The sequence below is a fragment of the Pseudonaja textilis genome, chromosome Z, assembly GCF_049901715.1.
Source record: "Pseudonaja textilis isolate UNSWEBS1 chromosome Z, rPseTex1.2, whole genome shotgun sequence".
NCBI lineage: Eukaryota > Metazoa > Chordata > Lepidosauria > Squamata > Elapidae > Pseudonaja > Pseudonaja textilis.
This window is the reverse complement of record NC_142008.1, coordinates 69,121,905-69,147,245: the sequence shown is the minus strand read 5'-3', so window position 1 is coordinate 69,147,245 and position 25,341 is coordinate 69,121,905. Positions and strand designations below refer to the sequence as shown.

Genomic DNA, 25,341 nt, shown 5'->3' with positions numbered 1-25,341 from the left:
GGCATGGACACTTTACCTGTTTGAGTAAAGTGTCTGGAGTGAGAAGGAGTGCAGTCTGACAGAAGGGGTGGGGGTGAATCGAGCCTTGGAGCACTTTTGCAACTTAAAAGAAATGCGTTTTGGAAGCAGGTCCTTTAAAAACTTCTCCAAGGATCCCCCATGGAGGCGGCAAGTATCACTTTCCCCTTGTGAGTTAAAGTGCTGGAGTGACAAGGAGTGTGGTCTGACAGAGGGGGTGGGGGAATCCACTCCAGCCTTGGAGAAATTTAAAGGAGCTGCTTCCAAAATGCTTGTCTGTTAAGTGCTCTGTGTGTGTGTGTGTGTGTGTGTGTGTGTGTGTGTGTGTATGACAGAGAGAGAGAGAGAGAGAGAGAGAGAGAGAAAGAAAGAAAGAAAGAAAGAAAGAAAGAAAGAAAGAAAGAAAGAAAGAAAGAAAGAAAGAAATAGGAAGAGAGAGAGAGATAAAACTCTGTGCTATTATTTTTAATTGTTCCATTATTTATCATGTGTTAATATTTTACACTGTCCCTACACTTAGAGTGATTTTTCTGCCTTTCTTTTGCCCAGGGCTACCACATATTTTTCAGGATTTACATGCATTCAATGTCAGTAGCCCAGAGCATAAAATAAGATTTGAAAGGGACCTTGGAGGTCTTCTAGTCCAACTCCCAGCTCAGGCAAGAAAACTGAGGATGCCAAACTCTGAGTAGAAATCCTGGGAAAGGTGTCAGAATAATACTTAGAAGGGAACCCTCTACCAATAATACTTGGAGTAAACCCTATATCATTTCAGAGAAATGGCTGTCCAGTCTTTTCTTAAAAACTTTCAGTGATTGAGCACCCAGAACTTCTGGAGACAAGCAGTTCCACTGGTTAATTGTTCTCACTGTCAGGAAATTTCTCCTTAGTGTTAGGTTGTTTCTCTCTGTTCAGTTTCCATCCATTGCTTCTTGTTTGCATTCTGCTTCTTTGGAAAATACATTGTTCCCCTTTCTTTGTGGCAGCCCATTAAAAGCCTGTTGCCTTTTACACTCTTGAGTAAAGCATGTGAGCCATTTCCTACTTTCAGTGGTCCATGAAAGTACATCTATAGTATGCAGATAATAAAGTCAAAAAAGGTGAACAACATTTTTACAGAACTATAGATAAGTTGAGGCTGGGTGACAAGGAATGGCTGGGAGGGGAGGGGCCAGGGGAGCCACCCCTTGATGTGAGTAACATTGAGTTGGCCATGCCTACCCAGTCACATGACCACCAAGCCATACCCATCTAGTCACATGACCACCAAGCACACCCACCCAGTCACATGACCATTAAGCCACACCCACCAAATAAGCCATGCCCACTGAACTGGTAGTAAAAAAAAATGAATTTCACCACTGTTGCAGAGCTTAACATAGAGCCACACCTAGGCTACTTTTTGTTTGTTTCCAGCCTAGACTACTTCTAGTTTCAGTTTCCTAACTATCCTCATTGGCTGATTTAGTTGCAATGCCTATTCATTGGCTGACCTTGTTATCAAGCTCTATTCCAGTTTACTGACACAACAGCTAAGCAAATGCCATTCTGGTTTACTGGGCATACTTATCAAAATGTACATAGGATATCAAGTTGTGAAAAAAAAATCTGCAAAAAAATCTAATTTCTTTTCCATATATCTATAAGATTATCAAGTGATTTATTTCCACAAAACTACATTTAATACCAATGCCAAACTATGGCTCAATATTCTTTTAAGTTTTTCATTTAATGCCCATTATCTTCCTTTTCTGTCAGATCAGATATTTATGTTTCCATCTCAGGTGGAAAAAAAGTATGGTTGATTTTAGGTGTGCTTAAAATTAATCAGTTTCATAAAGCACTATTTAGTTGGCTTCTATCAAATATAAGTTCAGGTTCAGATATGAAAATCAATAATAATAAATGTTATTCAATTTCTCCTTGTTATCATACTGGAAAAGGTAGGGAATAGAAATATGTTTATGAACATATCAGCTTCCACTTATAAATCAGCTAATTTTTTGCAACACTATTATACTTGTTACACATTGAAGAGAAATCAAACATCAGGTTTATATGTGGATGATCTAAAGCAAGGGTGCCCAATCCCCAATTTTTTGATCAGCACTAGTCCACATATGCCAGAAACTGAGTCATGCAAACAAGCTGTGTAAATTCACAATGTTAGAATTTATCTGGCCAAATAAAGATTATAAATATATTGGAATTTAGCTAAATTTAGATGTTTGAAACCTTACTCTCCAAAATATTAAATTGATATTATTATTTAACTGTGAGATCTAAACTTAAGGTGAGAGAATATAAATGTAAGGAGACGGACCATCTGGTAGCAAATAAAATTTCTTACAAATTCAGACCAAGAGGACCCATAAGAACCATGGTGGCACAATGGTTAGAATGCAGTATTGCAAGCTAAATTTGCTGACTGCTGACTGCCAGCAGTTCAGCAGTTAGATTCTAACTAGCTCAAGGTTGACTAAGCCCTCCATCCTTCATCCTAAAATGAGGACCCAAATTGTTGGGGGCAATGATGATTCTATAAACTGTTTAGAGGGAACTGTAAAGCATTGTGAAACTATATATAAATCTACGTGCTACTGCTATAAGGCGTGGTTTGAAGATATCACAAATAATACAAGGAAGATGAAGTAAATTGCTTTTTTTCATAGCTAGTCATCATTTTGGAGTCAGAAATTGAACATCATTTGTTGCCATTAGGAGATTATAGCAAATTACTCTAAAACCTAAACAATTTCAATGAACTCTAATCAGTTCCTTATTTGTGTTTATTTTATTCTTTTAACTGGATTGTGGTTTGATGTTAGAGAATGTTTCAAATACCATTTTGCTGCTCTTTAATTGCCCAAAACGTAAGACAAATGCAGTTAATCCCATTTTGGATGATTTAATATAAAACTTATGAATTCAGTGGTGGATAGATTTCTTTGTACTTAATATAACACAAGAAGCTGACATTCCAATTAAATGAGTGATATACGTAGCTTAGTATGGTGTATTCTGGTTTTAGGTTTCTAAGCTTATGTTACCTCAGATCTTTTAAATGGGGATACAATAAACAAAGCCTGGGAACAAAACTATCCATTTGACCCAAATGTTATTTCTTTAACTGGGACGATTGGGACAAACAGATTGACAACTTTATAGTGGTAAGCCCAGTTACAGTGCTAGATCCAAATAACTGAGTCACTGTGTCTTTTATTTAATCTTCAAGTAATAGAAAGCAGATTGTCTGAGCCTTCAAAATATGTATGATATTGTGGGAAATGCATTGTTGTTCTATAGTCAAATTAGTTTAATCATAGCCAGCTGTTAGAAATTCCGTACATACCACTACAGAACAAATGCACAGTCCACATGGGCCTTTCTGTTGTGACAGGAAGAGAAAACTTTACTTAGAATTTCTAACAGGTTAGAGGCCCAATCAGAGCCGACTACAGCAAATAAGTGCAAGATACAGAAATAGAGACTGCAACAGAATTTCTAACACCAGCCAGCCATAATCAAAGAGCAAGGAGATTATATAGCATGCATCTAGTTTAGGATCTGTGATTGCATTTTTCAATGATTTGTTACTTTAAGAGAGTGTTGGTATGGTACTCTGCAAGACTGCTAGAACAGTGGTAGAGACTAAAAAACTTATATCAATCAATATAGATACTTCTGAACTAGACAGATTAGTTGTCCAACATTATAAAATAACTTTCTAAATCTTTATTCTCCAAGAACCAATATTATCTACAGATTATCCAATATCCAGTTATCTAATATTTCAACCTTTTACAGCCTGTTTTACCCAGTGTGGCACTTCATTTATTTATCATTTTTTTTATAACTTTCCATCTCACATTATTCAGCTGATTTTCCAGAGGAATTCAGGAACATCGTTGACTGTTGATAGTTAAAAGAATTGAAGAATGGCTAAAAGAGAATTCTGAAAATTGTCTCAGGGACCACTGGATTTCTGAACTACATAGAGAACTTTTGGAGCAGACTGTAGATCGATGGGATTCAAAAAAAATTGCTATAGGTTCTGTGGGCATGACTTGGTGGTCATGTGACTGGGTAGGGGTGGCTTGTTGGTCATATAACTGGGTGGGCATGGCTTGTTGGTCATGTAACTGGGTGGGCGTGACCAAGTCGACTTTTCACAGCAGCACAGCTCTCAGCCATACATTTCAACTCTAACCCTAACTCATAACCCCAACCCTGTAAGAATGAAATGTAAAGAATGGCTGATATCTGTACAATTAATTAATAATTGAAAAATAAACACTTAAAATGGAACAACAATAACCAAACCAAGGAAGTTTGTTACTTTGTGCCAGTATCACCACAAAAATCTTTCTTAGCTAACACTAACTTACATTAGCCCAGGACTTACCTGGACCTACAGTCCCTAATGGAATGAACGCTATAGCAAAGAGAGAGAAGCCAGGGGACTGAGGGGAAGCTATGTTTAGTCACCTAAGCATTTTAGACTTTTCATCTTAAAAATGTACTGAAGCTTTTTTCAGCATTCCAGTCAGGCGGCACTGTTCTGTGGGAACTTGGAAGGACAGTGCCAGAAACCCCACAGCACCAGAAACCTCAGAAAACAGTGCCAAGAAATTCAAGCCAGCCCTTTCACCTTTAGGAAAACCAAGAATTACCAGCTGAAAGAGAAAACTCAGAGCAGACAGAGCTGATAATAGAAACAGTTAAATGGAGTCATTAACAGATTTAGGCTAAAAATGACCCCATTAACCCATTAAGGGAGGAAGACAGGATCCAGGGCAATCACTTTAACTAGAGGCACACAAATAAACCCATCAAGCTGTAGGATCTTCAAAGGGGAATTAACAATTAAGCCTAAAAGGCTCAGATTCATACTTCCAATCTTCTTGCAATCCAAGACCCAGCTATGTCACACCAGCTTTTTGCCTTCCTTCATTAAAGAATCTACTGGTGTGGTCAATTTTTAAGAGAGCAGGGGATGGGGTCCACTGTCCAACAAAATGGAGATTGGGGACAAACACACACACAAAATCTGACTTATTCCAAAATATAAAAGCAACATAATAAAATTTGCTTGTAAGCAAAGCAAACTCACAAAATTACACAATACCAGCAAGGTATGAAAACAATCACAGAATGTACATCTGCCACAAATTTCAAAATATAAAAGCATAATATCACACAAAAATTGGCTTGCAAGCAAACTCATAACATAAAATTTGCTAGCAAGCAAACTCACAAAATTAGCTCAAAACACACCATGTATGTAAATATTTAATTTTTATTTTAAAAGAGCAACTTTTATCCAAAATCAGGTGAAGCAGGGAGGCAGATTGAGCTGCTCACAGAATCACAGAGTTGCAGATCTACCATTCTGCAATCTGTTGCCTGAGTCTGCACTGAAAAATAGAAGCTTCGGTCCTCACAGTCTGGGAAGGAAAGCAACATTCCAGCTGCTCAGCTCTACTCTCAGGCCACTTCTTCTCCTTGTAGCACTGAGCTGAGCTCTTGGCTTTTGAAATCCAGCACTGAGCACTCAGAGACACCCTCTGTGCTGTTTTTTAGCTCAGCTGAGGCCCAGTTCGGAGAACCAATAGGGATTGAGGTGAGAGTTAAAAGTGGGAAGAGTGGGCAAGGCTAGTCAAAAATTTTCCTTATCAGTTCTCCTGCTTTCTAACTAATCTAAATTGCCCAGCACAGCTGATCATCAGAAAACAGCTGATCGCGGGGAAAACAAAAGAAAAAAAGAATTACTGGTTTGGCCGAACAGATAACTACTGGTCCAGCCAAGGGGTAGCATTTTTTACTACCAGTTTGCTCGAACCAGGCCGAACCGGTAGAATACCACCAATGATCCAGACGGATCAAACGGCTGAAGATTTACTAATACCTAGCACATTTACATGTTTCTCATATATTCTAAAGTATTTTTTTCTGCCTTCTTACTTTCTTTTTCTTAACCTTTTACCCTAATTGACAGAGCCCCAATCATAGAGTTATTCTGTCTGCTCTCTAACTCTGCACCTTAGTCCTTCTAGCACTGGCTGGGGGATTCTTGGAAATGTAGTTTTATCACATATGGTGGATGCTACCTTGGGAAAATCTACTTCATAGAATGTAGGAATTATCTCAAGCAATTTACTTTGATGGGTGCTATATTCCTGATAGCACAATACTTACAAAATGAATGGCTGGGTTCAAACAAGAAGCTAAACAATAGGGTTGTCCAATGTTCCATATATGAAATGACGAACAGCATTCAGAGCATGCTCCCTTAAAGCAAATGTATCTGTTCTTGGGACCATGTATCAGAAGATATGGCAAAAAGATGCTGCATCTTTAAGCAGTTTCTGACAGGTGCCATGACATAACACTCATATATTCAAATCAGCATACTGCACAACTCTACTGAATAATTTAAAAAAAAAATGGAAGGGGAATTCTTGATTCCTGGTGACTGCCTGCATTAGTCCCTGTAGTTATCTTGGCAATAATTTGTAACTAATTTGACTCTGTCGTTTCTTAGGGCTGACAAAGAGTGACTGGTGCAAGATCATCCAATTGGTTTCATGCCGATGATAGGACTAGAACTCCCAGTCTTCTGATTTCCAGTTTGGTGCACTAAACATTACACCAAACTGTATCTCTGTCAGAGCTGCCATCATATTCAAGCTTCACATTAACTAGCTATCAGTCTGCCATGAATTGGGGGGGAGGGAGCTGGATGGGAGGGGGAAGATTATCGACTCCTCCTACCTTCCAATGACACCATCTCAAGGTCAAAGCCTGGGAATGGAATGCAATAGCTCACTAACCAGCCTTCCAATGAAGAGGCCGTTCCCCCCAAAAATTATTCAAATATAATTTGAATGGGGAAATTTTGGCCCGTGAACTTCAATTCTGCACTTCAGCTCTGCATTTACTATAAAGTAATCCACTTGGCTTTCAGTAAAAGAATACCTTTCACTACAAATGCAGTCAATGGTCTTTCTTGATTAAAGGACCAAGTCAGGACAGGTCTGACAATCTCCTACTGAATAGTAGCCTTAATAAAACATAAAGGTGATATTTATATGCTGTGCTATGTCCAAACAAATATAGTTACATTATAACTTAATATGATGCCATGATATGTACAACACATTAAGAAAATGGTACTGCATTTTAGCCTAATCCAGACTATTCTGCAGACTTGTTCTTTAACTAAATACCTGAAGAACAATATGTTTCAGCTCATAACATTTACTGAAGTTTGGTTCCTTATGTAAGTATGAACTACTTTAAATATTCTGGAGATAATACTACTTATGGTTTCTTGTTAAGTTTTATTTTCAACATTAGTTGTTAGACTGCAGTGAAAAAAAGAGGAAGGGGAATCTGTTATGAAGCCTCCCAATTATCTGTGCGGACACTATCAAAAATGAATTCAGAATTAGATAGAAGCAACCATAAATCAAGTGACTGGCACTTAAAAAAGTTTGAGTTAAACCATTTGCAGAATAAACTGGGAAGAACTATGGCATATGCAGGCAGTAACACTTGAACCAACAACATAACCCCCTCTTGATGTCTTGAGAGAGAGATGTGGGAAACATGCTAAGTAACATAAATTATATGAGTGAGACAATGCCTGAAAGCAAGGCAAAGACTTTTAATTTTTATTTCTTTACACAAATATTCTGCAGAAGGGTATACTGCAATGACTGAAATTATACCCAATAATTATTATTTTTTTGGCATTCTGAAGCTTTGGCAGAGCAGGAATTCACTGGGCAAGTAAGTAAAGGTTAGGTTCTAGGTGATTATTTGTGCATATTATCACTGTTTGAATGATTGAAGCATACTGACAACTTATACATTATGAGATAAATTATGCAAGCATAAAAGCCTATATGAAAATTCTATGTATTATGAATTACCAACAAACTGAACACTTCCATCTGGGTAGTACTGACTTTTCCAGCACTACTCTCCCCTTTCATTTTTCTCTGTTCAAAGAAAAGAGATAAAAGAATTACATTCAACTGGTTTGCAATTCAGCAGGACCAAAAATAAGCCCTAGAGAGAATGTTGCAGCTTATTGTACGTATTTCAACTCATGTAGCTTTCTAAAATAATGTGTTCCTACAATTGTAGTTGGTGCCATCTTAGAATATAATATAATAGAATAACATAGTTGGAAGGACCTTGGAGGTCTTCTAGTCCAACCCCCTATTCAAACCAATGGTTGTCCAATCTCTTAAAAACTTCCAGTGTTAAAGCATTCACAACTTCTGGAGGCAAGTTGCTCCACTGATTAATCGTTCTAATTGTCAGGAAATTTCTTTTTAATTCTAGGTTGCTTCTCTCCTTGATTAGTTTCCATCCATTGCCTCTTGTCCTGCCCTCAGGTGGTTTGGAGAATAGCTTGACTCTCCCTCCTTTGTGGCAGCCCCTGAGATATTGGAACACTGCTATCATGTTACTCCTAGTCCTTCTTTTCATTAAACTAGACATACCTAGTTCCAGCAACCATTCTTTATATGTTTTAGCCTTCACTCTCCTAATCATCTTTGTTACTCTTCTCTGCACACTTTCTAGAGTCTCAACATCTTTACATTGTGGTGACCAAAACTGGATGCAGTATTCAAAGTGTGGACTTACCAAAGCATTATAAAGTGGTATTAACACTTCACATGATCTTGATTCTATCCCTCTGTTAAGATCCTTCTGAATCTTAAACCTATCTTCTGGAGTGTTGGCTATTCCTGACAGCTTAGTGTTGTCTGCAAATTTGATGAGTTCCCCATCTATCCCCTCATCCAAATCATTAATGAAGATGCTGAAGAGTACTAAAATAGAGCCTTGGGTACCCCACTGCATAGTTCCCTCCATGTAGATGCAGTTCCATTGATGGCTACTTGTTGAGTGCAGTGGACAGCCAATTACGAATCCATCTGGTGGTGATGTTGTCTAACCCATGTTTTCTATCTTAGTAGATTGTGGTCTACTTTGTCAAATGTCTTGCTGAAAACCAAGTAAATTATATCCACAGCATTCCTCTGATCCACTAATTTTGTCACCTCGTCAAAGAATACAGTAAGATTTATCTGGTGTGATCTGTTTTTGACAAACCCATGTTTGCTTTTGGTTATGACTTTGTTTGCCTCTGGTGTTCACTGGTTTGTTGCTTGATTATCTTTTCCAGAATCTTCCCAGGTATTCAGGTCAGGCTAATAAGTCTGTTTCCTGGATCTATTTTTCCCCTTTTTTTGAAGATGGGAACTACATCAGTGCTTTTCCAGTTCTCTGGTAGTTCCCCAGTGCTCTAGGATCTTTGGAAGTTATAGTTCAGTGTTTCTCAGTTCACATCTGCCAGCTCCTTCAGAACCTGGGGTGTAATTGATCTGGTTCTGATGATTTAAATCCAGTGGACAGGTGCTCATTTACCATTGTCTTGTCTGTTTTAACTTGTGTTCCTAATCTGTTTTTTGTGGTGCTGTTTTTGATAGGTTGGACTGTTTTTCCCTTTGTGTAAAGACAGATGCAAAAAAATGTTAAGTAGCTCTGCTTTCTCCATGTTGCTTGTCACCTTCTTACCACTTTCTCAAAGCAATGGACCAATTGTTTCCTTGACTTTTTTCTTATTTTTAACATGTTGGAAGAAACTTTTTTTGTTATTTTTGACTTTTGCCACAAGTCTTAGTTCATTTTGAGCTTTAGCTTTCCTCACTTCATCTTTGCAGGATTGGGCTATTTGCTGATATTCTGCCTTAATTATGTGGCAGAAGGGTATTGTCTTATCTGATATGCTCCTTCTTGAAGTGCTGAGAGAGAATCCAAGAATGGGCTGACATTGGCCTTTCCGTCCAGACACTGAGTCTGTCAAGGTTCAGCTACGCCTCCGTTGCCTGTATGAGTCCCAATTTTTGATGAAAGTGTAGCCATTGACTAGTTGTATGTCCGGTGCTGATTCTGACCATTCCTGGACTCTGGACCAGACAGTCACTAGGGTGGGGTTGGATTCTCTCCCAGCACACTGAAAAAGAGTATATCAGGTAAGACCAACACCCTTGCTCCAGTGTACTGAGTAGAGAATCCAAGAATGGGATGTGCCAAAGCTGGCTGTCCTAAGGATGGGGGGCAGTTTGGTACTGAGTGCCTGACTCCACATGCACCTTTGAAGCATCCGCCTGCCAAAGGCCACTTCAGCTGAAGTGAAGGCGTCCAGTTTGTAGTGTCTTATGAATGGGGAAGACCATGTTGCTGCCCTACAAATGTATTTGATAAAGGCCTGTGTCACCCATGCAGCTATCGTGACTGCACTTCTGGTGGAATGGGCTGTCACTCGCCTTGGCACTGAAAGAGCTTGGAGTTCATAAGGCTTGACAATGTATGCCCGTATTCATTGACCAATGGTTGATGTGTAACCTTGTTACCCATCGTAGAAGGCTGGAAAGATACAAATAAGGATTCTGTCTTTCCAAGAGAGTCTGTCCTCTTGATGTAAGTCCAAGGCAAAAGTCTATCAAGTCATCCCCGGCAAAAGTCTAGCAAGATTACCTCCTGTGTCCTATGGAACCAAAAATTCACACTGGGAAGAAAGGAGGGGTCAAACCACAGGACCACCCTGTTTGAATGAAAGATATAAAGGTCCTGTCTTGTAGAGAAGGCAGCCAGTTCAGAGATTTGTCTGGCCAAAGTGATGGCCACGGGTAAGGCTACCTTGAAGGTGAGGGAGCGCAGACTGGCTGCCCGTAACAGCTAGAAAAGCACAGAGGTGAGGGCTTGTAGTACCTTGGGAAAGTCTCAGGTGAGGTACCTGTGCACCACAGGAGGTTTAGGTTAGCTGCACCTCTAATAAAGCTGCATATAATTGAGTGCTGAGCGATGGACTCCAGTTCCCCGCATGCTAACATCGTGGACAGAGCAGCCACTTGTGTGTGAATTGTGTTAGGGAAAGTCCCATGACCAACCCTTCCTGGAGGAAATCTAGGAACTGGGCTACTGATACCGAGGTGGGTTCAATGTGACCCTGACACACCAGCTACAAAAGGCTCTCCAAGTTGCGTCATAGATTCTGTTGGTCGAAGGCCTCCTGGAGGCCTCAATTGTCTGTATCATTCTTATGAAGAATTTGTCCTGCCTCAGAATTCTTCTCTCAAATGCAAATCGTCAGTTGGAGCCACTGTGGCTCTGGATGGACCGAGGACCCCTGGCTGAGGGTGACTCTGTCCCAAGGGATCCTCCAAGGTCAGAATACCAACAGGCTAATGAGATCTGCGTACCATGGGCATCTTGGCCAGTGGGGAGCTAGAAGCAGGACCTCTGCCCTCTCCACCAACACCTTCCTGATTACCCCCAGAATAAGGGGAAGAGGAGGGAAGGTGTACAGTAGCCCTCAGGGCCACAGTTTGCAGAGTGCATTGACCCCCTGAGTGACGCTGCCGGGTGACTACCTTGTTGGAAGTGTGTGTGTGTGTGTGTGTTTCAGGTGGGTCTCCTAGCTTAGGAGGAGAGAATGAAGAAGGAAGGGAAGAGATAGAGATAGAGAAAGAGAGAGAGGGAAAGAGAGAAAGAAAGAGAGAAGGAAGAGACAAGAAAGCAGAAGGGAGAGGGAGGGAGGGAGGGAGGGAGGGAGGGAGGGAGGGAGCATGGCTGTCAAAACTCCAAAAACAGATCAAGTAGCTCCGGGGAGATCAGTCATAAATTAGAACACTTGCTAAACAACCGGCCTTTAAGCGATGACCACTTGTATTTGGTTTGCCAGTCATCTGGCCACCTGGCCACGTCCACCCAGTCACATGACCTCCACACCACACCACACCCACAAATTAGGCCATGCCCACAGATCCAGTTGTTAAGAAATTTGAATCCCACCCCTGGGTGGAGGGCGTTGAGGATGAGTTTGTAGCACCAAGGGGGCAGTGGACTGAAAAAGTTTGGGAACCACTGTTCTATATACTTAAGAATATGTCAAAGTGAGTGAACACTATTACAAATATGGTGCAATGAATGGAAATATGTTTTAATTGTTTTTAATTGCAGAATATGTTTAATAAAAAAATTTAAATTAAAAAAAAGGAATTATCATTTTCTCAATTCCTTTCTCAATATTGCAACCTTAAAGAATCATTTCCTGCCATCATATTATAAAATTTCATCCGCTGTTGTTAAAGGAACTGTTTTAAGGCCTACTTGCATTAAGAGCTGATGAAAAATGAGTATGAGTTAGCAACATAAGCTAGAGAGTTTTAAGAGTCATTTGATAGTGAGATGGGTCTTATATAAATTTAATAATTTCTAATTAAGGAAATTGTATTTCTAGTATATTCTGTATTGATCAGAATAACCAATCAGAACTGTATACTGGTTTATTATAATATTTTCAATCAATCAATCTTTATTACAGTAATCAAGCAGCAAGTAAAACATTAAAATAATATTAATATTAATAACATTATTAATATTATTAATAACGACGACGACGACGATGATGATGATGATGATGATGATGATGAATTAAAAATGAAAGAATGAAAGAATAATATATTGCGACTGGCAGAATATGTTTAAATGGAAACTAGAAAGCTATCTTTTTAAAACATCCCCCAAAGACTTTCTAGTCTTCAGTGAAAGGATATAACTAAAAATTGACTGGGAATCAAATAAAGAAATTGTAGAAGAGAAGTTTTCTCTGAAATGCTATAATAATAGAAAGCCCTTTCCTATAGACTGGCCTGCGTACATTTTAATTTAATTATGGCACTGAGCAAAAAGTTTATGGATTTTAGGCTCATGAACTCTGTCCAAATTCTATTAATCTAATTTATTTGGTAGTATATCATCATTTTAAGTTTTTTTTTAAATATTAGTTTATTGTTTATATCCTACCCTGAGATCTATGGATGGAAGATTGACTAAAGTTGCTCGGCTGAATCAGAGGCTTGCAGACTGCACATTTTTAAGACAAGCAAATACTATCCAGAAAAAGCTTCTATTTAAAAATAATCAGCACAATTACAGAAAAATTCAGTTTTGTTACTCATTCGAACAAAATGTCACTATTTTAAATTTATGAGTGCTGGCAATTGAAAGATAAGAAAAACAATAATTAAACATCTCTTAAAAAGGTTTCCTGAGGCATGTAATTGTTCCTGTGCATTCTCAGCTTAGTCAAATTAGCTTGCAGGCTTATTTACCGCTAGTGTCAGTGCAATCAATATTTTAACCTCAAGGAACTATAGCCATATGCATTTGTCTATACTCCTCAAGTACATGCAGAACCAGAAAGCATGACATACCGTAGTTATAGGATAAGATTTTGGTTTTGATTGTGTGTGTGTGTGTGTGTGTGTGTTCTGTATTGCTACATTAGCATTCTTGTAACCACCTGTCCTGATTGACCAGGACGCACAGCGCTCAGATTGGCTGCAGCGATTGGCCCGTTGCGAATCTCCTGCGATTGGAGGAAACTAATCGCGGGGGATTCGAAGCGGTGTCATTGGCCGCGGCTGGCAAGGCAAGTTCAATATAGGCTGCCACCAATCCAAAGAAAGCGGAGCCGATCTCAGAACGAAATAAACGAGCTTAAAAAGGTCACTGAGTCTCGCGTCTCCTTTTGCAATCGGTGAATATGACACTGGCGACGAAGGTGGGATCACGTAACTGATACCCCCAAGCACGTGGCACCAAGACGAAAGCAGCCAACGAGATGGCCAGCAACATCGCGCCACCCGCACCCTTTAACCAGGCTACTGAGGACTGGGAATCGTACATTGATCAATTCCTGAAGTTTCTGGAAAGTAGCAACCTCAAGGACATGAATGGACAGAAAAAAAGAGCCATGTTCCTGACACACTGCGGGCCTGCAGTGTTCAAGATGGCGAAAGCCCTCACGAAACCCGAAGATGTAAAGGCGATGGACTGAGCCGATCTCGAACCTTTATTGAGAGGCCATTATGCCCCCGCCGTGCCCACCCTCATCAGGTGGCATGATTTCTACCAAAGGGACCAGAAGGAAGGTGAGAGCATCAGCGATTTCATGGCTGATCTACGAGATCTGGGGGGCATGTGTGGCTTCACCAACATGGATGAGGCCCTGCGAGACCGCGTCATCCTGGGACTCAAGGACCCTGTCCTACAGAGCCGGTTGATGGCGAGGGGCGACATCTCCCTCACGGACGCCCTCGCCAAGGCAACTGCAGCCAAGGCAACCCGGAAGTCAGCCGTGCGAATGCGACAGGCAGACACAGCAGACCGGCCCGCAACCACCAAAACAACACCGATGTCCGAAACACATTCGGAGATGAGCCGCCGAGCAACCACCACCACCCATCATGGCGACCTCGACTCCCTCTCCAACACCAAAGACGAAGAGGAGGACATCCACTCACTCCAAGAAGAATGAGACCGGCGCGAGTGGCGGAGTCGTAAGTTGGGGCTGCAATGCGCCAGGTGCGGGGGTGACCATCCTTGGTCAGAATGCCGGTTTTTCGAAGCGATTTGCCAACAATGTGACAAGAGGGGCCACATCGCCAGAGTCTGCCAATTCAAGTGGACCTACAGCCCCCAGCGATGAAACAGCAGCGGCAGGAGACGAGACGGTAAACCCCCCAAGGCGAGAGACCGACAAGCCGAGAGCCGGTGGAGCTGAGACGGACGGAGTCAACAAAATGGCGAGAACCGACAAAGGGAAGAGACCCATCAGACGGTCATCATCGGCCATTCATCAAGCTGGGATGCCCATAAGGTACACGTGGAGGTGGGCATTGAGGGCCAGCCATGCAAAATGGTGGTGGACTCCGGATCCTACCTCTCCATGGTTGCATGGTGGGAAATCAAGCGCCTGGTGCCTACCATCAACAAGCGAGAGCTGGAAAGTCAGAAGCTAATCCTAAAGGACTACCAGGGGAATCGCATCCCCATTGTCGGAACAGGACAATTTGAGATCACATTTAAAGGGCGCACCGAAATACTCCCCCTGACGATCGTCGACAAAGACCGCCCTAGCCTCCTGGGATTGCAATGGTTCGCGCCGCTCGAAATCAAAGTGACGGGCATCGACCACGTCGCCAAGGTAGACTGGGAGGAACAACTTGCAAGGGATTTCCAGGAGGTTTTCGACGGCAGCCTACCGAGGGCCCCCTATTTCCTTCAGTTTAGATCCCAGCATCCACCCAATCCGCCTTAAACCGTGGCGAGTGCCTTTCGCACTCAGACCCAAGATCGATGAGGAGATAGGCAAGCTCATCGAACAGGGAGTGCTAGAGGCAACCGATCATGCCAGGTGGGAAACCCCTATAGTCACCCCAGTCAAGCCCGATGGGTTGGTGAGAATCTGCGGGGACTATAAGGCCACCCTCAACCGTGCCCTACAGCAAAGCGCTTACCCCGTCCCAGTAGTACAGCACCTTCTGCACTCACTGGGGGAAGGCAAGGTTTTCGCGAAGCTCGACCTGGCACAAGCCTACCAACAACTGCCAGTCGACGCAGAAACTGTCGAGGCGCAAACCATAGTAACCCACCGGGGGGCCTTCCGCTGCAAGAGACTTCAATTCGGAGTCAGCATAGCACCAGGGGTCTTCCAGAGCCTAATGGAGAGGCTCCTACAAGGAATCAAGGGGGTAGTGCCCTATTTCAATGACGTTCTGGTGTCAGCGGCCAACCAAAAACAACTGGAAGGCCACCTGAGGGAGGTACCACAAAGGTTCAGAGACTCGGGACTAAAGGTCAAAAAAGAAAAATGTCAGCTGTATACCGAGAGGGTCAAATTCCTAGGGTACCTCCTAGACCAGCACGGGATCCACCCAACGGAAAAAAAAATCAGGGCCATCAAGGAAGGTCCCAGGCCAAGAAATAAAACAGAACTTTTTACTCAAAAAGGTTGTTTACTATGGGGGGACAGGGTTGTTATCCCGGAAAAATTACAGAAAAAGGTTTTGGAATTACTACATGAGGGGCACCCGGGCATCGTTAAAACAAAAGCCCTGGCCAGGAGTTATGCCTGGTGGCCAGGGATGGACAAGCAAATCGAAGCCTGGGTGGCAAACTGTAGGCAATGCCAAGAATCCAGGCCGAGCCCTCCTGCCGCCCCAATCCTGGAATGGGAAACCCCTAGAGGGCCATGGTCCAGGATACACATAGACTTCGCTGGGCCCACGAAGGGGCACACGTTCCTTATAACGGTAGATGCCTACTCCAACTGGTTGGAGGTAAGCGACATGAGAACTACCACCACAGAGGCCGTCATCAAAGAACTCAACAAACTATTCTCAACCCATGGTCTCCCAGATGTCATTGTATCAGATAACGGCCCACAGTTCACCGCATTGGAATTCGAGAAATTCCTAGCAGAGCGGGGAATACGGCACACCCTGACAGCACCAGCACATCCGGCGGCGAATGGGAAGGCGGAACAAATGGTCCAATTCACCAAAAAAAAAATCCAAAAAATCAAAACCGGGGAAATGCAAGAAAAAATAAATAAAATGCTATTCATCCAACACATAACGCCCAACACAACGACCAACAAAAGCCCAGTAGAACTATTAATGGGGAGGAAATTAAGATCCCCACTAGACAGGCTGCACCCCACATACAAACCCGAACCACCACCCCCGACTCATCGAGCAAGCACCGAACATTCACACCAGGAGACGCAGTATACGCAAAAAACTTTAGAGGGGACCCACTCTGGGTACCACCAACGATAACCCAGGTAACAGGTCCCCGCTCATACCGGCTATAAACAAACGATGGACGAGCATGGAAGCGACACATCGACCAACTAAGATCGAGAATTGCCACAGGAAACACAACCGACATGCAAGCATACAAAAACAAAAATCAGGAGGGGAGGGGGAGCACCCAAACACCAGCCAAGAAGGGAAGGCAAACCCCAAAAATCAAAACAGGCAACCCCAACAAGAAAGAAACCAGGAATACTCACCAGCCGAAGCACAGGGAAACAACCAGCCCGAAGCCTCGCCTGGAAGGAGCAGCTAAGACAGCTCGACCAGCCCGAGTAGACCAGGAGGGAGCTACAGCGAAAGGCCCGGCTCACCCTTCCAGGCGGTTCCATCGATGAGGCAGAGAGTGACACAGAACCTGACCAAACCACTCAAAGACCAGGCACCAACTAACCTGCGCAGGTCCAGTAGACAGATACGGAGCCCCGCCTACTTATGGGACTACATTACGTAGGACCATACCAAGAGGGGAGGGGTATTCTGTATTGCTACATTAGCATTCTTGTAACCACCCGTCCTGATTGGCCAGGACACATGGTGCTCGGATTGGCTGAGTAAGCCACAGTGATTGGCCCATTGTGAATCTCCCACGATTGGAGGAAACCGATCGCAGGGGATTCGAAGCGATGTCATTGGCCACGGCTGGCAAGGCAAGTTCAATATAAGCTGCCACCGATCTGAAGAAAGCGGAGCCGATCTCAGAATGAAATAAAAGAGCTTAAAAAGGTCTCCTTTTGCGATCAGCGAACATGACTGTGTGTGTGTATGTGCGCGTGCGCGCGCACACACGCACATACACGCACACATGCACATGTGCTGTAAACATCATTCCTAAGAGAAAATAAGCCATGTCTCCTGCTTATACAGATAATGAAATACATCTATTTCCCACCTGATCCTATGCATCTGAACATTTCATTTATGTTCTTCTCTCTCCCAGACAACATAAATACCATCCACCTTCACCTTGCCCCTCCTCCAATATTTCTAGTAGAATACTGGATTTATTTACTGGTGAAAATGATGACTGGTAATTTAGAAAATATGAATGCACTTGTCTCTAAATCATGACAGAAGCATATTCTGAGGAGTTTGAAATGGACAGAGGGAAGATCATCTTTAAACAAATGCATTATGCATTGACTATGTTTGTTTATCCAAGTAACACAGAATTATATCACTTTTGTTACAGAAGGAATAAAATGTAACAGCTTTGAAGAAGTAGTCACTTAAATATGGAGCTTGTCACCACTTGTATTTTTTCCATAATGAAAAACATATGGAAAAATTCCTTTAAGAAAGCAGTGTGCAAAGCAGACTCCTCTCTAGTCTGAGTCACAGTGTGTATTTGTGTCTCTGTGTGTTTCTTAAAAGGAAACATTAAAACAAACATTCATACACCTTGTGCTAACAATGCAATCCATAAAAATCTCAGTAGTTTACACATTTCCAACTACAAAGAAAGATCATTCAAAACTAATTGGTATCCATATGTGAGATGTATTGTAAACTTAGGGTCCAGCTTGCCAGTACAAGTAATCCTTGACTTATGACCAGAATTGAACCCAAAATTCCTGTTGTTAAGTAAAACATTTGTTAAGTGAGTTTTGCCCCATTTTATAATCTTTTTTTTGCCACAATTGCTAAATGAATCACTGCAACTGATAAATTAGAAACCTGGTTGTTAAGTGAATCTGGTTTGCCCATTGACTTTGCTTGTCAAAAGATTGCAAAAGGTGATCACATGATCTTAGGACACAGCAATGGTCATAAGTCGAACCTATTGCTAAGTATCTGAATTTTGATCACATGATCATGAGGATGCTACAAAGGTTGTAACTGTGAAAAATGGCCATAAGTCACTTTTTTCAGTGCTGTTGTAACTTTGAACAGTTACTAAATGAATGTTGTGCATCAACTATCTGTAACTATACTTCCATCAAATTCTTCTTCAGAATCTCGTAATTCATTTAATACTGCTGAATTTTAAACATGAACTGTGCATTTATATAGTGACATATTAGTTATCCAGTTATTTTATCATGCAAACAAAAATTAGTTTTGTTTAGTGGAATCAGCTGCCATGAAATAATGGACATTTGAAAATATATTTCAAAATGGAATTCATATAAAAGAATGATTAAGCTAGAAACTATATTTCAGCATCCAAGTTTATTTACTTTTGTACATATAAATTGAGACTTTTAAAACAGGTAAGCAATAGTATATAAGCCTTTTTTATAATCTTCAACACAGGCACGTAGAGAATTTCAGAAGCAATGTAACTGATACGCAAATGGCCTTTTTTTTTGTTTATATGACATTCTCATTGTTTTTTTTTAACAATCTCAAAGTTTTAACTGGAAAAGCAATCAATTTTGTCTAGCTTAAGTAGAAAGAATTCTAAAAGCATTCAAAATGTACAAATGAATACTACAATCTTCAGTAAGACAACATAGAATATTATTGACGTGTATTTATTTTGCTAAGTTTGAAACATATAGACTTCGTGAATTTTAAAAATTTTGAACCAGTTCTTCTGATTATATGCAAATTATTTTTAATATACTTTCTCCCTTTAAATGTAGACATTATCCTTGGAACCTAATGCTTATAATTTGAAAACTCTAACAAAGAATAATATTTTGAACAATAATTCAACAATCATTAATTAAAAAAACTATGCAAAAGGAAATTCGTTAAAAAATAAAATTAGACTACAATCATTAGCAAAACTAAATGAAATTCAGCTTTAGCTGGAGAAACAATGGATTTTGCCTTGTTTGTAAAAACAACAAACAATTGATTGCAGCTTTGGTATTAAATAGCAAAGAAGAAAAATAAAATCTTTAATTATTCACTAACATGTTGTTAGTATTTTTATTTCAAGACAGGAGACATAGCCAGAGACTGGATAGATATGAACAAAATGAACAGAAAGCTGACAGAAGCAAATGAAAGATCAACTGGAAATGGAGTTGCTGCCACATTCTATTCTCTGCCAACACCCTAAATGTTCATGAAATACTCTTTGAATAATTCTCAATTCCTGAAATCTAAATTCTGAAGCAAATCTGAAATTTCCTTTTATTAAAAAAAAAGAAATTAGATGAGTTGTGCAATGAGCATTGTTGAAAAATATAGTAAAATTGGTAGAATGAAAATCAAAGTAGATTTAGTTTTGGAGATTATATTCATATTGATTTTTGTTATTTTTTATACTGTATTAAAACATTACAACAATAATATATTTAATCTTATTCCATGTATCCTTGTAGCAATTAGACCCATAATCATTACCTCATGGTAACATGCTTATAGATAAATGAATAGACCAATCAACGATACATACATAGAAACATGGAAAACTTATTCTTCAAATGGGCATCTCCATGGAACAACACTGGTAGGTAGGTAGGTATGTAGGTAGGTAGGAAGGAAGGAAGGAAGGAAGGAAGGAAGGAAGGAAGGAAGGAAGGAAGGAAGGAAGGAAGGAAGGAAGGAAATCTCGGTTTTAGAAAAGCAAAAAGAAATCTGCCAAAAACCCTTCCACAATGCAAATTTCATGTAGGTTCTCATTTGTTTCTAATATTTTTCTGTCTGAATCTTGATCAAATCTGCAATACCAGAGAACTCACCTTTTTTCTTTGTGTTACAGTCCCACATAAATTTGAAGAATCCAATGCATACTGAAGTCTGCTTATGTTTTAACCCTATAAATTGCTAGGAGATGGAAACTTGTTTTTAAACTTCGTAGACTTTAATTTAAGGCCACTCATTTTAATAGCAGTCAACAAAATATTTGCATTTTTGAAATGCCACATTAGAGCAATCTTAGAGGATACTGCTGTAAAAAAAGAAATCACTAAGAATCTATTAATTTCATGTCATCTTGGATTTGATTATCTTCTTTTGGTTCCTCTGAAAACTGTTCTCTAACCCCTCAACAGATTGTTCTTTTATTCATAATGCATTGTTCCATTCAATTTATAGTCAGATTCTCCAAACTATTTGAGAAGATTCCAGAGGGTTTTTTTTTTCCAGAGGGAAGTAACAACTCAGCATCTTGAATAAGTTGACATTAATTATGCTTTCCTATGGTTAAACATAGAACAATAGGAAAGTTCAGGAGAAATATTTCATGAACAGCATATAAAATTACAACTATATTTTAGACTAGGGCAGTTCAAAGAACTATTTTTGCCACAGGTTCCGGAATATGTAGTGGAACATGGAATAATGAAAAGATACAATTAAGGCTACAAAGAATGGAATGTTCAACCAGGTCCTTAACAGAATGGAAATAGAACTTTCTTCTTTCTTGCCCAATCAAATTTGTGAACTGTAGCCTCCAATGGAAAAGGACTTTTGAGTGCAAATTCTCTCTATGAAGAAAAAAATGAGTATATTTTTGTTCAGTATTTGTTTGCTCAAATGTCATGTGGTCAGACGTTTTCATCATCCAACAAAACTGCATTCATCTACTTGGCACCAAGTAAGTTTTCAAAACACTTTTAGATAATTTTAATTACCAACAGAAAGGAACTAAAATATGGCCTTCCAAATTCTTTCCTTTAAAATGTAGTAACTGAAATTTGCCATGCTGTATTGAAACAAAGCTAATGTAATATAGGGATGATAAACAAAACATGAAATACCAAGAGCATATTGTGGCACTTTTGCTTCAATGAGCAAAGCACCTATCCATGCTCTCTTTTTTTGTGTTTCTTTCCCTTTAACTAAGGCCAAGATGGATTACATAACCTACTGCTAGTACTGTGTTTCTCCAACAATACGGCCCACCCCAAAATGAATACCCAGCACTGTTTTGTGCGCATGCAGTTAAATTAAGGCCTGCCTCCAAAATTTGGGCTTATTTAAGTGCATGCGTGGCCATTTACAACATGAGGTGAGGAGACATGGGGAGGAAGGGAGGAAGGGGGACTTACCCAACTCATCCTACACAACTCGCCTGTCCATCACATCGCACTCCCTTGCCTCTGTAATGCTGCTTCTTTTGATCCCTGCTTTCCCTGCCACAGTCATCGCCCATCAAAAGCCCCCTGCCACTTCTCCACCACTTTCTTTCTTACACACAAGAAAAGCAAGCAAGAAAAAGAAAGGGAGAAGGGGGGAGGCACTTTTGAACATATCCAGGACTTTTCATGTTGTCATGATCAGCCCCTGCCGTGTGTGTGTGTGTGTGTGTGTGTGTGTGTGTGTGTGTGTGTGTGTGTGTGTGTGTAGGAGGGTGTTTCTGGCAGAGATTAGGGAAAAGAGGAAGTGGATTGGAAGAGATTTTCCCCATGAGAATGGGGAATGCAATGCTTATAGGGTGTGATTTATCCAGGCTGCCTTCTCCTGTTATCTGTTCACAGCTTCCAGAGTTTTCCAAGTCTCCAAACACACACACGCACACACACACACACACACACACACACACACACACAGAGGTGGGGGGGGCTTCCATCCAATGCAGTGTCTCTGTATTAATTGTTATTATTCTGCCTTGCTCTTAGCATTGGAGCATCTTTTCTTTAGATAAAGAGATTGGGGGAAGGATCCATTAGAATCACCTGGTCTTTGCAAACCCGAATCCATTAGCTTTTCAGTAAGTTGCACAAGCTGCTATTTCTTCTCATTCCTTTTTCCCTCCAAGGACAGAGATAACAGGAGAGGGCAGCCTGGATAAATCACACTTGCAAGCATTGTGTTCCCCATTCTCATGGGACAAATCTCTTCCAATCTACCTACTCTTTTCCCTAATCTCTGCCAGAAACACATCCCCTACACACACACACACACACACACACACACACACACGGCAGGGGCTGATCATGACGTGAAAAGTCCTGGATGTATTCAAAAGTGCCTCCTCCCTTCTCCCTATCTTTTTCTTGCTTGCTTTTCTTGTGTGTGAGAAAGAAAGTGGGGAAGGTGGCGGAGGAGCGTTGGATGAGTGACGATTGTGGCAGGGAAAGTAGGGATCAAAAGAAGCGGCATAATGGCCAAGCTTTCCAGAGTGGATGACGGCAGGCTACAGGTAGGCAAGCAAAAGTGTGCATGGGGCGTTCCTTATGGCTGCTAAAGTAGCAGTCTGGTGGAGAGACAAAGGTGCACGCGGGGGGGGGGGGATTAAGGCACCCCTCGAAAAGACAGCCTAGCCCCTCGAAAAGACAGCCTAGCATTTTTTTCGGGGGTCTAAAAAAAATAAGGCCCAGTGTTATTTTCTGAGAAACACAGTAGAAAAATTTAACACTTACCAACAGCCTTGTGAGGAAGAATCTATTATACCAATAATTTTCAGCAACGTTACACCAGTTTTAGAAAGGCTCAGTTGTTAGGCAACTTCAAGAGCTATTTAACGTGAAAAATTGTTCCTACCCCAATTAATCATTATAACAATTTGTAATCAGTGCTTGATTATTTCCTCTTAGTCCTTAAATACTTCCTTTTCATCTTTACATTTGTTTCTTTTGTGTGCTTCGTAAGCATATAGAGCCTGTCTGTTTGATAGAATAGTAATAATAAACTATAATAAAACAGTACTTGCAACAGAATATACTAATAGTATGGATGACAATTGTGGGTAACAATTAATTATTAGATAACAATACAAAAAGCATTATGAAGTAGTTAATAAATAAAAGCTGTCTATCAGTGGAACCTTTTGTCTATAAATTATAATATAACCTTTTATGCTTCTATCAGAAAGTTTTCAATTCTGGAACATATATCAGAAGATACTGAATACTTGAAATCAAAGGATATTGTACAAATGCATCCCTGTCTCATTCATTTTTACTATATATATTGCACCCAAAACCCTTTGAAAAAATATGCATTCCTTCTTTAAATTATTTTACATGCTTGCTTTTCAAAATGTCTTTATTCAAGGTACTAAAAATTCATCAGGAAAATTTTTATTGCACAAAACATTAAAAATGATTTTCAAGGACAATGTCTGCAATATGTCCCTGCTTTCAATAGAATGACAAAAGTATCATCATATTGCTCTGCCAAAGAGCTCTGCTCTTTTAGAGCATGTGACATTGCAATGGAGATAGAAAAAGAATAGGGTTTCCATTGTGATGCCACAGTATTGCTTCAATCACACAGCCCTCCTTCCCTTGTTTCTCAGACATTGCTGGATTTCAAAGTCCTGTATCAGAAAATCAGTTCTGACGGTGTAAACTGAAATTCCATTAATAAAGTTCCCATATTCTCATTAGTTCTAAAAGATTCAACAACATCTCAGTTTCATTACATACATGCAGAAGTTCCCTTCTGTTCTTCACTATTCTTGTGGCATCGTGCTATCATTAATCCATATCCTTGCATGTCCCTAACAAGATCTATTGTTTTGTTGCCGCTCTGGGGGTTCACAGAATCCAGCAATCCTCTCCTTTTTTAACCCAATAAAACAAGAAATAAACACTAAAAGCAGATTTATATTGCATTTCACAATCAACATGTAATGATAGTTAAGACAATGAAGAGCCAAAGATATCTGAATGAACCAATATCTGCATCAGATTTGCTTCCAGGGATACCACAGAATTAAGATACGAGAACCAAAATGTCCTTCTCATTCTCCATATATGTTTTTCTCAGGATTAAACAGCAAGTATGTAGAGACAGGGAAATGCTCACTCAAATCTCAGAATTTAAACTATTACAAAATCATGAGCACATGATTTTAGCAGGCAATTCAGGCAATGCAGCTTAAAATTACAGCAAGATCTAATGCAGCTACAATCTAAGAATACCTGAACAGACGATCCTTCAATTAAACTACAATAAGATTCATGCTTCCCATACTTTTTTGATACAGAGAAAAATAATTAGTATTTCTTTCTCTAAGTTTTATCTGTATTTTTTAATCTATCTTTTGTAAAACCTGATGTGTATTTAATCTACTATGTAAGTCTAGTTAACTTTAAAAAAAAAAAACTAAATTTAATTTTTCTTAAAGTTTTCAGTTAGATTCATCCTTGGGGGAAAACAGCATGGTTTTGAACCTATACAATACGCTAAATCAAATCCAAAATCCAAAGAAATCCCATTTATTTTGATTGATATGGTATACTTCTTTTATACTTTTTAAGAGGCAAATTTAAGTTTGTATTTTAAAAGCAATAGAATAAATAGATTATCATTGGAAATTCTCAGTATTTTCAGACCACTATGGCAAAAACACACCTACTTATAAATCTCTTTCCCATGAATGACCCCCCCCCAAAGGTTTGTATGCCATTTGGAATTACTTTGTCTATACTTCCTTCCCTCTTTTCAGTGTATTAAAATGAAATTAATACCAAGCAAAAATCAAAAACAATTAAAAAGCTGGCAAAAAGATATATTTTTACCATTCATCTACACATTGGGAAAATGGCCAATATTGTTCTGGAAAAGCAACCTGCTGTCCGTGAAATTTTGTTTCCTGAAATGGAATAGAGTTGTGGGGCACTTTATGACGCTGTCTTTCATTGCCTTGCAAACTCCAAAGCCAGGTAAGAGATTAGACTAGATTTTTATGGGTATACAAATACTGAGTATCCTAAAATACACTGCT

The 25,341-nt window shown here is 40.1% G+C and overlaps 1 protein-coding gene across 7 annotated transcripts in view; it reads right to left on the bottom strand.

Moving 5' to 3' along the window:
* SUGCT (succinyl-CoA:glutarate-CoA transferase) overlaps nt 1–25,341 on the bottom strand; it is a 480,947-nt gene that overhangs the window by 229,593 nt on the left and 226,013 nt on the right. Inside the window, exon 13 of one of the 7 annotated variants that reach the window (XM_087916662.1) lies at nt 18,920–21,151. The exons of the other annotated variants lie outside the window; for them this stretch is intronic. Within the exon in view, the coding sequence (XP_087772788.1) occupies nt 21,056–21,151 (96 nt within the window). The 3' untranslated portion in view covers nt 18,920–21,055. Of the gene's footprint in view, nt 1–18,919; nt 21,152–25,341 lie in introns of those variants that run through there. 7 annotated transcript variants of the gene reach the window in all.